Source organism: Loxodonta africana, chromosome 18, assembly GCF_030014295.1.
Source record: "Loxodonta africana isolate mLoxAfr1 chromosome 18, mLoxAfr1.hap2, whole genome shotgun sequence".
NCBI lineage: Eukaryota > Metazoa > Chordata > Mammalia > Proboscidea > Elephantidae > Loxodonta > Loxodonta africana.
The window spans coordinates 40,685,295-40,699,637 of record NC_087359.1 but is presented as its reverse complement, the minus strand read 5'-3'; the positions used below and the strand labels follow the sequence as shown (position 1 = coordinate 40,699,637).

Genomic DNA, 14,343 nt, shown 5'->3' with positions numbered 1-14,343 from the left:
AACTGGTTCTGCCCAAAGGGGTGGAAAAAATCAGAGATGGGGTGACACATGAGCTGAACCCCAACACTATACAGAAAGGAGTTAACAGCAAGCCTGAGACTGCTATCCTTAGAAAGGCCTCCTTACAAGGTTAGCCCTTGAATGGCATCAGAGAACTTGGCTGGTAAACAGTTCCCTACACTGATATGAAACTTTCCTTGAATGATAATGGTGACTCACTTTGCCTAAACAATGTGGTTTGTGCAAAACACCTGTATTCCTTCTGGGAGTATGGAACTTTGGTATGTGCTCGGCAGAGGGTACCTACACGACCAGCCCAAAATAAATATCTTGGACACTGAGTCTCTAATGAGCTTCCCTGGGAGACAAACTTCACATGTGTTCTTACAACTCTTTGCTGGAGGAATTAAACATGTCTGTGTGACTCCTCTGGCAGAGGCTCCTGGGAGCATGTACCAGGTTTCCCCCAGCCTTCACTCCTACAGCTTTTCCCCTTGCTGATTTTGCTTTGAAACCTCCTTGCGCTGTAGTAAATTCCAGCTGTATGATTATATGCTGAGTCCTGTGAGTCCCTCTAGAGAATCGCCAAGCCTTAGGGGGAGGTGGGATGCCTTAGGGACCCTGACACAGAAGTATATTTACAAGTGCCATCTAGCTATTCAAACTGCAATATTTTCACACAGTCTATTTTCAAGCTCGATTTATTCTCAAGATCTAAGAACTGCCTCTACTCCATAAGATAATAGGCCTTAAAAAGGTAAAAAAGGAAAGAAAACTAGAGGAACAAAGTGTTTGCCTTAAATACAACCCTTGATATATATACCAGATCTCATGCTGAAAGCAAGCCCTGAAAATGAGGATGATCGCTTAAGAGGTAACTGAGAACGAATAGCAAAGTTCTCCCACATGAACTGACTTAATGCAAATTTGGTGGCTATGTGTGTCATTTCTACAGCCACACACAAAAGCTACAATACTAATAACTTCTACTTCAAAAGAAGTCCTTCTTTTTAAAATAATCCAACACTCTCCTTTCCTGTTACTCTTCCATGTTAAAAAATTGTCAGTGATAAAAAGCGTGAGGAAACATTACCAATCTGACTGCTTCTTTCATTTTTTCTGAAGCAATTGCCAAGATTTCTGAAGTAGGATTGAAGGTCAGAGAAGTAACACCTGTAACCAAGTTCATTATAGCTTTTATCGGCTTTGGGTTTGTTTCCTGGAGACATGAATCTTGATTGTATATGTTTACCACTCCACAATTAGAACTGCAAAGAGAAAAGGGAAAAATGTAAACTGCTGAACACTATAGATTAAAAACAAGTAAAAGGGCTTTCACAACCTAAGGGAATACAGACGTTACCCTACAAGCTGATATTTGTAGGAATCATAATGGTGTTACAAAGAGACCAGCAACTAGAGAACTTATTCCAAGACAAAAGCTATAGCAGTATTCTATCAATTCTACTTCGCTCTTGCCAAACTGTTATTAAATGTAGCAGCTTCGCAACTGCAGGTCTAGCTAGAAAATACAAGAAAAGCATACAATCTCCATTACTTATTCCTTCAATAAATGTTTACTGAGTCAATTCTACTGTTGTCAAGTGTTGTCAAGTCGATTCCAACTCATACTGACCCTATATACGACAGAACAAAAACACTGCCTGGTTCTGTACCACCCTCACAATCATTGCTATGTTTGAGCCCATTGTTGCAGCAACTTTGTCAGTCCATCTCATTGAGGGTCATCCTCTTTTTCGCTGACCCTCTACCTTGCCAAGCATGATGTCATTCTCAAGGGATTGGTCCCTCCTGGTAACGTGTCCAAAGTTCGTGAGACAGAGTCTCACCATACCCGCTTCTAAGGAGCATTCTGGCTGTACTTCTTCCAAGACAGACTTGTTTATTCTTCTGGCAGTCCATGGTATATTCAATATTCTTTGCCGACACCATAATTCAAAGGCAACAATTCTTCTTTTCCTTATTCACTGCCCAGCTTTCGCATGTATATGAGGCAACTGAAAATACCATGGCTTGGGGCAGGTGCACTTTAGCTCTCAAAGTGACATTTTTGCACATTTTAAAGAGGCCTTTCACAGCAGATTTACCCAGTGCAGCACGTCATTTGATTTCCTGACTGCTGATTCCATGGGCATTGACTGTGGATCCAAGTAAAATGAAATCCTTGACCACATCAATATTTTCTGTTTATTATGATGTTGCTTACCGGTCCAGTTGTGAGGATTTTTCTTGATGTTGAGGTGTAATCCATACTGAAGACTGTAGTCTTTGATCTTCATAAGTAAGTGCTTCAAGTCCTCTTCACTTCCAGCAAGCAAGGTTGTGTCATCTGCATAATGCAGGTTGTTAATGAGTCTTTCACATTCTTCTGCATATAGTCCAGCTTCTCAGATTACTTGCTCAGCATTGACTGAATAAGTAATGGTGAAAGGATACAACCCTGACACACAACCTTTCCTGATTTTAAACCGCACAGTATCCCCTTGTTCCGTCTGAAGGACTGCCTCTTGGTCTATGTACAGGTTCCACATGAGCATAATTAAATTTTCTGGAATTCTCATTCTTCAAAATGTTATCCACAATTTGTTATGAGGCACACAGTCGAATGCCTTTGCATAGTCAATAAAACACAGGTAAACATCCTTCTGGTATTCTCTGCTTTCTGAATATCAGCAATGATATCCCTCACTCCATATCCTCTGTTGATGTATTACTGCAACCATTTTGGAATGTTCTTCAGCAAAATTTTACTTGTGTGTGGTACTAATGATACTGTTTGATAATTTCCACATTAGGTTGGATCATCTTTCTTTGGAATGGGCACAAACACAGACCTCTTCCAGTCGACTGGCCAGGGAGCTATCTTCCAAATTTCTTGGCATAGACGAGTGAGTGCTTCCAGTGTTGCATCCGTTTGCTGAAACATCTCAACTGGTGTTCCATCAATTCCTGAAGTCTTGTTTTTCATCGATATCTTCAGTGCAGCTTGGGCTTCTTCCTTCATACCATCAGTTCTTGATCATATGCTACCTCCTGAAAATGTCAAAGGTCAACCAATTCTTTTTGGTACAGTGACTGTGTATTCCATTCCTTCCATCTTCTCTGGATGCTTCATGCATCATGTAGTATTTTGCCCATAAAATCTTTCAACACTGTAACTTGAGGCTTGAATTTTTTCCTCAGTTCTTTCAACTTCAGAAATGCCAAGCATGTTCTTCCCTTTTGGTTTTATAATTCCAGGTCTTTGCACATTTTATCATAATACTCTGTCTTCTAGAGCCACTCTTTGTCCAACTCTATGCCAGGCACTATTTAGGTGCCTGGGATGCAAAGGTGAACAGAAGAGACCAAGACCTCCACTCTCACAGTGTTTATATCCTACCTTTCATTCTAATATGTAAATAATAACTGTACTTCCCCTATCTATACCTTCTCCACTTTTTATTTTATTATGTTTGTGAGAGCTTCCAAAACAGTGCTGCGCAATAGCAGTAATAGCAGACATTATATTTTTGCTTTTCTGGAAACATCTAGAGTCAAAGGTTATGAAAGTGATCATCCACTTCAAGTTTACCAGCAAAGAATCATATCCAATACTCTTAAAAACGTAAATCCTAATGACCTCATATTAGTACAGCAGAAGCATTTACACAAGAACTTTAAACTTTTTGATCCCAAAATTCAGACTACCCTAATTGTTATGGACATTATTTATAAGGTACAGGAACAAGGCACTTGTAATTCCCAAATGTTTAATACAAATTTAATTGTAATTACAATATAAGCCTAAAAGATGCAGCAAATTAAACCACAATCTCACATGGGTGTCAAACACGTATTCAGCTAAGTGCAGTCTTGTTCCTACCACTCAAAACATCTCATTTATTCACAACAACGCTTACTGATTGCCTGCAATGAGCCAGGCACAATTCAGAAACAAGATCAACTGAGTTCACATGAAAGGTCCTAGAGCTTGAAATCACAGCCAACACACGAAACAGTACGTTAGAAGTATTTAGCACTTTATAAAGTTTTCAGACTACTTGCATATACATTCTCTCATTTAATTTTAAGTTGAGCTAACTGTATGTATGCACTTCATCCTAACCACTCAAGAGAAACAGTATATATCTTTAGTTTATAAAATATCATGTTTTCCTTACATTTTTTACTTGGACCTAAAATACCTGTTCATTGTAATTTACATTACATTTCTTTTCTCGCTAAAATCTGATTTATGCCTAAATCCTCCTTGATTAAGGACAAATAGTTATAATCCATGTAACTGTCTTCTAAATATTAATTATAAAGCAAATCTTATCACCACAAACACCAATGGCTCCTTAAATAATGCCAATTAATACACATTTGACTACTGCTTAACTTAGTGGACCAAAAATGATACAAGGTAATTAAGCATTTTGATATATGTAAACTTATTCTTACAGTGGTATTTGGGCTAAAAGAATATAACTGTTGTGAGAACTCAATAAATGACACAGAATTAAAAAAAAAGAATATAACTGATTCTAATACGCTACTAGGAGTGGTCAGTGAATACTTCTTGAATGAGAGCCATATGTTCAGCAGTATGCCAAGTGTCACAGGAATATAAACTATCAGAAGAAATTTATCCCAGAAAAAAATGTACATGCATGAAATAGCCAGGGATAAAGAATACAGCACTAAGCTATATCTGTGTCCAGAACCTCAAAGAAAGGAAAGAGAGAAACATCACTATGAGATGAAGTTTTTCCAGATAAAGCTTTGTAGAAGAAGCGGGACTCAAGCCAGGGCTTGGGAAGGCAGACATTAGATGAAAAAACAGGGTATCATAGGTTAAGAGAAAGACCAGGAACAAAGGGAGAAATAAGCGTTCTTACTAACCCACCTCTATACTCCTGACTGAAGGAAGAAGGCATGTCTACCTGACTGCTGTCCCCCCATCTCCAACACAGCTGGCTGGACTAGCAGTGGGCTCTGAACCAAGTGCAGTAATCCATTAGTAGATCAACAACCATACAGTGCCCTGGTAAACAAAGTTCTTCCCAAAAGGAATGATGGCAATAAGCCAAATCAATCTCTCTCATGAACTGGGGCTAGGAAACGTGCAGATGGTGGGAATCACAGCTGAAAAGACATACAGAAACTACACAAAGGGGCCACAAATAAATTAGTATCATGAAGAAAAAGAAACTAGATAGAACAGTGGTTATCAACCAGCAGTCATGTGGCAATGTCTGAAGACATTTTTGGTTGTCATCACAAGGCAGGTGATAGGGCAGGGGGTGGGAGGGTGGTACAACTGGCATCTTGTGGCTTAACATCCTACAACACACAGGACAGCCCCCACAACAAAGAATTATCCAGCCCAAATGGCAACAGTATTGAGGTTGAGAAACCCTCAAGTACAGAAAAAATGCAGGCCAGGGACTCGTTCTCGAACTTCATAGAGTGTAAGAATCACCTGGTCTGTGAAAAAGCAGATTCCTGAGTCTCGTGTCCACCCTCACCCTGCTCCAGCAATCTGACTCATGTAACTGGGATGAAGCCCAGGAATCTTCGTTTTTAACCACTTCAGGTACACTGATGCTGGAGGAGTATCTAAGGACCATACTTAGAGAATATTCAAGGGTAAGGCAAACTGTTAAGGGCAGGACCTGTACATAAAAGCTGAGGGTGGCAGAAGCTGTAGTACCATAATGGCAGAACATAAACTGCTGCTGAGGGACTCAGACAGAGTCTAATCCCTTCCTCCTTTATTGCCATGTGAAGATACCCTAAGGAAGTCTGCTCCTCAAATTAAGAGTCTAAAACATAACCACAGCCACCTCTCCTCATAGTTACCCTACAGAACCTGAGACCAAACAAGATGAAAACAGACTCAAATTCTCTCCCTTTCTGAAGTAAGACTGACCTCTACCGATTCTCCTCTCACCCTCAGTCACCTTCACAGTCACCTCTTTCTTCACTGACTCTTGTCCTCAAGGTTCTGTTTAACTCTTCTGGGTGTTCGGCCCTGCTGCTTCAGAGTGTGACTGCTTCTCTCCCACACCTCATTTTCTAAGCAGTCACCAAGTACATTACAAACATCTTTTGCCTATTCCCCTATTCCTACTAACCCAGTGATGGCCCTCATTACCTGTTGCTGAGATTACTCAAATGATCTCAAGACTCATGTCTCTCTGCCTCTCTTTCCCTTCTAAATGCTGTCACCAGAATTATCTACTTCAAACCCTAAAATTCAGATTTGATCATGACTGTCTTGTTTAAAAACCTTGCCTACTTACCTTTGTGGCCTAACCCTAGGAGTCGCCCCATCTACACTTCACTCTCAACAGTCTTAAATTCTCTCACCTCCATACCTTTATACTTTTCACTATTTGCAATGCCTTCTCTGAATCCTAGCTGCCCTCAAAATGCCCAGCTCAAGTGCCAGTTATTTCCAAAAAAAACTCTTATAATACAAACATGTCCTGAAATGTTCTCTAGATGAATTTTTGTAAAATGAAACCCACTTTATATATCCAATGGGAGTGCTATAATTAATGGACTATTGATCCCAGACCTAAATCATAATGAATCTCAGCCCTGAAAGCATCTAATATCCTTTTAAAATCAAAATATTTGGGAGATGGCAATGTGAAAAGAACACAGAAATGGGAACCAGACAACCTGAGTTTCAGACCCAGTTCCACCAACAACCAGCTTCATGAACAACAACCAATAAACAGAAATTACCTACTTCTTAACTGTTTCCTTACCAATAAAACGGACTAGAATAGCATTATCCTATAGAACTTTCTGCAATGATGGAAATGCTCTACATCTGCACTGTCCAGTATGGCAGACACAAGTGGCTACTGAGCACTTGAAATGTGGCTAGTGTCACCACGGAACTAAATTCTTTAAGCACTTTAAATGTAAATAGTTACCTATGGCTAGTGGCAACTATAACGAACATGCAGGATTATACAACTGCTAAGAAACCATCCAGAAATTAAAATCATGTACATAACCAAATGGAGCGATAACAGAAAAAAACAATTATTATGAAAAAAAATAGATACTGGAAATGCCCTAGATACAGAGCAAACATGAAAGAGAAACTTCTTGTCTGTTAGCTTTAAGTTACCGAAGTCTAGCTTCCACATTCTCCAAATCCAAGTAGATTATGGAAATCACAAATATCTTAAAGCAAAGATTTTAAGCCAAGGGTTTACAACCCAGATATAAGTGGGAAAAATAGCAATCCAACGCACTTAGAGACTTAAAAACGTAAAAAGGTAAAACGTAAAGCTATATAAAGCTGATGCACTGAATGGTTGAAGCTGCTTTTCCAAAGGGATTAAATATGCAACATGAAAGGATTCATACTCAAGACAAACTAGACTATTAAATTTCTTTACTTCTTGGAAAGCCCCGTCCTATATTTGAAAACACAAACACACATAGGTGTACCCAGGAAATAGGCAGTACAGTGGTTAAGAGCTCAAGCTTTGGAGCCAGACTATTTGGGATATAATTCTGGCTCTACCACTTACTATTTGTATATTTGTGCAACCTTAATGAAGTTATTTAACTCACAGTGCTTCAGTTTACCCATCTATGAAGTGGGGATAATACCTATCTCATGGAATAGAAAATGAATATTAAATTATTTAATATATGAAAGGTACTTAAAACAGTGTTTGGCAAACAGTAAATGCTGAAAAAAATTTGCTATTATCAAATACTTTTTTAATTATTACTTATAGTAGTTTGAAACAATTCAGATGGAAATCATAGTAAAAAGAGTCTTTATGTATTTTTTAAGAAGCTCCTGAAGACTACAGTTAACCAATCTCTACTCACTAAATAGGGCTCTGATCAGAAAACCTTAAAATAAATACTTACATGACTGTGACCTACAGTTTTCAAATGCAAAGACCTCAAAGTGGTTTACAGCTTGCACTCCCCCTCCCCCCAGTAAAACCAGGAGCCCAAGCTTGCGACCTGTGCTGAGACTGCAGCACAAGCTGTTCCTAACTTCTTCACTGTAAGCAGAAAACATCAATAGCAACAAAACCAACAGGATTCTCCAAGTCATCTAGGACGACACATAAATTTTGGAGACCTACCTTCAGAGGTCAGTAAGGGCCTATGTACAGAAAGGGCTTTCCCATGCAAGGGAGAGGCAGCCCATGTCTCAACTCTTTCCCGTTCTTCACATACACTGCTTTGTAGTTTGTACATAGTGAGCTATCAAATGCTTTTGTCTTTTTTAAAAAATGACTGACTTCTAGACCAGATTTAAAAAAAAAAAGGTTGCTGTAGAGTCAACTCTGACTCATGGCAACCCCATGTATCGGAGTAGAACTGTGGTCCACAGGGTTTTCAGTGGCTGATTTTTCTGAAGTAAATCACCAGGCCTTTCTTCTAAGGAGCCTCTGGGTGGCCTTGAACTGTCGACCTTTTGGTTAACAGCCAAGCTCGTTAATCGTCTGCATCACCCAGGGACTTCCTAAGCCAGATAGGAAATCATAAAACGAACATTACAGAAGATCCAGCGAAGGTACAACTCAACTACACAGACTGCCTGGCGGAGTGAGAAGGGCACTGCACCTGGAAAGGCAAGACCACAGCATTCAAGATCCTACTTCGTCAGGGATTTCAGTTGTGTTTTACAGAATGTTTTGGCGCATCAGTCCCCCACCTATAAAATCAGGTTAGTCCAGAATGATTTCCCAAGTGTGTCCCAACACTGACGTTCTATGAAGTAATGTGGAAATGTCTAAAAACATACGGTGATTAGATTAACCAACCAAATCCAGTGCCATCGAGTCGATTCCAACTCACAGCGACCCTATAGGACAGAGTAGAACTGCCCCATAGAGTTTCCAAGGAGCACCTGGTGGATTCGAACTGCCAACCCTTTGGTTAGCAGCCCACCAGGGTTTCCAGATTAACCAAAGCCATAAATAATGATAATGTGAGCTCAAGGACTCTTTTATTTACAACATTCTTAGTTTCCGTATTTCCCTATCAGATCAAGATTGTAAATAGAAACATCCACTTTGAGTCAAAACAGTGGATGAGAAGAGTTCAAGATACAAACTAACAGATGAGTTTTGAGATCAAAGAAGAGTTAGTTCCCAGCAGCAGAGTCCAAAGCAGATGCGTTCCATACCAGTCCTCAGAGAGGAAGAAAGGGAAGACAAGCAGCCACTTGGTTTCAGCTTCTCCTGCTTCTGCCCTGGCTCCTCCACCACCAGTAACTCTCCCCACCTGGAGAGTTAAATTCCTCTAACAAGGATAAAGCCTTAATTTACAGGTTTAACCATAAAAACCTAGCAATGGTCTTTAACCAAGCACATCAGAATTCAATTACACTGAAGGGCAATTAAAGTCAAATGAGCTTAAGCTACTAATGCCGGATTCTTTCTTGTCTGGGTCCTTCAAAGAGGATTAGTAAAAAGTGACACAAAAAGAGAGGGCAAAGACCAGAAAAAGACTAACTTCATTGGTTTCACAAATCTGAGGGAAGGTGATTTTTGCGCAGTTATTCTTGCCCCACAGAAACAAAAGCAGTTCTGCTTAAAATCACTTGTAATTAGCTTCAACCTCAGTCTTCACTTTAAAGGAGCTTTGGTCCCAGAAGATTTGCTAATTCACATTACTCTGGCAAATGCTTAGCTCATGCTGAGCTCACCCTCCCTAAAGGTTTGGCATAGGTGTGGGGGCCAGGTGTATCACAGGAAAAAAAATTGAAAAAAAAAAACAAAAACAAACCAAACCCACTGCCGTTGAGTCAATTTCGACTTACAGCAACCCGACAGAACAGGGTAGAAATGCCCCATAGGGTTTCTATGGCTATAATCTTTACGGAAGCAGGCTGTCATCTCTTTCTCCCATGGAGCAGCTGGTGGGTTCAAACCGCTGACCTTTCAGTTAGCAGCTGAACACTTAACCATTGCTCCAACAACAAGTTACCTGTCACTGTCCTACTGCCTATGGCAGATCTACACGATGCAGGTCTGGTCTCCAAGCTCCACAGGCTGGTTCTACTTTCCTTTCTTCCCAGGCCCTAAAGGTAGGAGCTGACCAATTTCCAAGTGGTGGGGATATTTACAAGCAGTTTCCCCAACTTAACCTTAAAGGAGAGAGTGAAATGAAGAAAGAATGGAGGATATGCTATGCTTTAGACAGCAAAATTCACTTGCCCCCTCACCGCAGGGAAGATTTGGCTGAAATCGCTTTAAGATTCAATTGTGTTTGGTCTATGAAAAATAAATATCCACTTCTTGACGTTCTTAAATTACTGGGGCTGATGAGTGGTTTAGTGAGATAGTTTAGAATTACTGGTAAGTGTCCAATGCCTCCCCCTCCAACTCTGCATCTTTCAAATCAAGCAGGTAAATAAAGCCATCTTTTCCTCCATATAGTAACCAGTTTTACCAGTAAAACACAGTAATACGTGTTTTAGATAATTTTTAAAGTTTCCAAATACTAACAAACCACTTCCAAGGAACACATTCTTTGTTTATACCACCTATCTAGATGAAGGGAAAAATGCTTTTAAGTATCTTTAAGACTTAAACCCAAAGTTTAACTTCCTCATCAATGGCAAGAAGCTGAAAAGAAGAACAGGAAAACTTGATGTGATCAAATGGATATTACAGACATAGGAAAAAATACAATGGTATAAGGTAGTTCAGTATTTTCTTTGCTGAAGAGCTGATAAACTACCATTATTACTAAACATTGCATTAAGACCATAAAATGCAAAAGGCTCAACTGGGTTTACTGATTTCACATTACTAAATGGTTTATAAACAGAACTACTCACGTACCATCTAGTATAGTCTATTCTTTAATATTTTCCCATAACCACAATAAGATTAGGGTTGTATTACAAGCACCTCTCTTTACTTACCCACAAGCCACATACTGGCCATTCCTAGATGTGGCAATGCTTAATCCATATAAACTGCCTTCATCAACAAATCTGTTAAGGCATTTCCTAGAGTTCACATCCCAAACGTAAACTTCTCCATCCCCTGCATTAAAAAGACAAGATGATGGTCTACTTAATTTTGCTTTAAAACTGAAAGGCAAATGAACAGTAGAAAAAACTAAAAATAAAAACCTACTAAAAAATCTCCTAGTTCTATAAAACTAATCTAAAAGTATTTCTTATATACATTCACATATACAGAAAACTCCACCCTTAATTATTGTTGTTGTTAGGTGCTGTCGAGTTGGTTCTCATAGAGACCCTATTTACAAGAGAACAAAACACTGCCAGGTCCTGCACCATCCTCACAATCATTGCTATGTCTGAGCACACTATTGCAACCACTGTGTCAATCCATCTCACTGAGGGTCTCCCTCTTTTTTGTTGACCCTCTACTTTACCAAGCATGATGTCCTTCTCCAGGGACTGGTCACTCCTGATAACATGTCCAAAGTATGTGAGACAAAGTCTTGCCATCCTCGCTTCTAAGGAGCATTCTGGCTGTATTCCTCAATTACTCATTAATAAACAATACCTTTAGGTTTAGAGTGAAAATGACAAAGACTACTGGCTTGAGCTGACCTTATACATAAAGCTTCTATATTTCAGACAAATTACTGGAATTCAGGAAAAAGAAAAAAAAATACCCGTCAGCATAGCTCTTAACACCTATCAACAGGTATTAGACTACTTAATATGTAAGGCTAGGTGATTTAGAAGACCAAAATGACAATAATCATAACGATGGAGGAGCAAAGGAAGAACAAAATGATCCAGACCACTAGAAACTTACAATTTAATTAAGAAGGTATACATGTATTACCTTTTACCAAGTTACTTAAATATCATGAAACACTAAATGTGAGCAATAAACACAAATAGTTTAAATAAGAGTATGTACAAAATAAAATAGGATATTCAATCTAAACACGCCAAATATTTTCATGATGAAAATGTCCATCTAATCGCCAAAATCAATCCTTGTTCTTTTTTCTCTATCATTTAACAATCAATACTGACAATCACCCTCTTCCCCACACCCATAGATTCCTACAATGATCCTACACCCATCTCAAAGACAGCTCCTCGCTTACCTATCCCACCTCTTTGTTTTCTGTGGATATTGCTCCAAAGTTGACCCTTCTATACTCTTATTTTCCCAGTGAGAATTTAACGAATCTCACCATTTCAACTATCTCCTTGACAAGTAAAATGTCCTAGGCTAGGGTGCAGGTTACGTAGTAGTAAAATATATTTGGAAAAATTGAATGGGGCCAAATTAAAAAGCCCTTGCCTTATGGTTGCCTGTGGGGTAATGTTATGATAAAGGAAGGTATTTAGAGATAAGTCTAGCAATAGACTAAAACGGGAAGAGACCAAAGATGGGAACATCATTTAGAAAGTAAGGCCATAAATAGTTATGAGTTGATAAAAACACAGAGCAAAAGAGGCAATGAAAAAGAGAAAAACACTAAAATTTTGAAAAGATAAATGGTAAATTAATTCTTCAACTCTCCCTACTACCTCAAAATACTCTTTATGTGCAACAAAATAGTATGAACAATATGTTGCCAGTCGCATAAAATATGCCAGTCACATGAAGAGGCGGAGGAATGGGAGTGGAAGGAGAACAAGAATCAAAATGATAATATAAGCAATTCCTAACTTACTTTTGATTATTCTCTTCACTGCTTTTAAGACCTTTCTCATGGCAAATTAGGCCTGCACAATAGTGACCAAATTTATAAATATTTTCATCTTCACCCAATTCACTTGCCTATACTAATGCTGAATTTTCCCCTCATTTATATTCACAATGCTTTTACACTAGACATCAAATCCCCAAAAAGTTACTGAAGGACCAATGATCCTAATTTTGAAAGTTTTGGGGATAATCTTCTCAAAAGTTAAGCTTTCAACATGTCATGTCAAAGCCTAGCTCTTATTTTCCCATCACATTAAATCTAAGCTCTTGTACTTGGCTTTAAAAAGTCTTTAGTAGCCTGGCTTCCATTCCACCTAACTTCACATGGCCTAGGGAAGTTACTCATATAACCGTGACTCAGAGAAATGTTTTAAGAATTCAAAAACTGACCCAGGTAAAGAAAATGTGGCATACAGTAAACACCCCATGTTAGCAGCTGTAACTATGAATATGATTCTTCCCTCATCGTCACCCCGTGACAGGAACAGGATGCTTCAGTACCTCAGCTCACCCTCTATGTCTTCTCCCCGACTCTGGCTCTCCCAGGATCGAGGGATCATTTCATCAGGATGGTAGGGAATATTCATTCATTACCTCTCAGAAATCCTAGTATAATATAGGGAACATAAATGCTATCGATCTTATGTAAATTGATTTAAAAAAAAATACAAATGTAAACAACTCAATTTTGTGAAAGTTTGATTCTATAACAAAAATAAAACAAAGACAAATAAAAATTAATGGTTCTTTTTTTTTAATTAGTCTTTAAAAAAAAATTGTAGTATCAAAACTCTCGGTTAAAGTAAAATAAAATAATGTAAAAAAGCTCTGCATAGATTGCAGGTTAGCTCCAAAAATTGTCTGGAAAAAAAGATGAGACACTCAGAAAGGTAGAAGAGTAATAGACTGCCTGGGGAGATAAAGAACTGGACAATAGTGCTATAGAAATGTGACAGAGAATGAGATCTGAATTGCTTTCAGTCAATAATGAAAATTCAAGGTACTATCCAAGGTACTGCTGTTAAGTAAAGGGGTAATAATTCTAAGTTTAATTTTCAAAAAGACAGTAAGAAAGCTAAAATGAATCATCTTCTTAAAAACATCTTTGACCATTTTTCCCCAAACATGTTAATAGTACACGTTAACACTGTTAGCCCCTCCCTATTACTAATAAATGAAAAATCCAGTGGCAATGAAAAATGGACTTTAAAAATAAAAGTGATTTTCTTACCACAACAAAAAACCTAACCCATTGCCATCTAGTCAATTCTGACTCATAGAGACCCTATAGGACGGAGTGGAACTGCCCCATAGGGTTTCCAAGGAGTGGCAGGTAGATTTGAACTGCCAACCTTTTGGTTAGCAGCCAAGCTCTTAACTGCAGCGCCACCAGGGCTCCAGTTTACCAAAACAAGGAAGTCTAAAATCCAATCGTTTTTGGTTGAATTTGGACTATAAACACACCCAAAGCGTCTCTCATGTTGTTAACTTACCTGACGAGGCGTATATTTTCTTACTATCTGAAGAGAATGTGGATGCTGCAACCCTTCCATTAATTTTCATGCTACCAATCAGCTCTTTAGTCTAAAAGAATGATAAGCATTACTTACCAAATTGTTAG

General features: G+C 38.7%; 1 protein-coding gene across 1 annotated transcript in view; it reads right to left on the bottom strand.

The window, feature by feature from the left end:
• UTP18 (UTP18 small subunit processome component) overlaps positions 1-14,343 on the bottom strand; it is a 42,477-nt gene that overhangs the window by 9,079 nt on the left and 19,055 nt on the right. The window contains exons 9-11 of the mRNA XM_003414612.4: positions 14,216-14,306; positions 10,937-11,060; positions 1,094-1,268 (exon numbers count right to left, since the gene is read on the bottom strand). Of these exons, the coding sequence (XP_003414660.1) occupies positions 1,094-1,268; positions 10,937-11,060; positions 14,216-14,306 (390 nt within the window). The remainder of the gene's footprint in view (positions 1-1,093; positions 1,269-10,936; positions 11,061-14,215; positions 14,307-14,343) is intronic.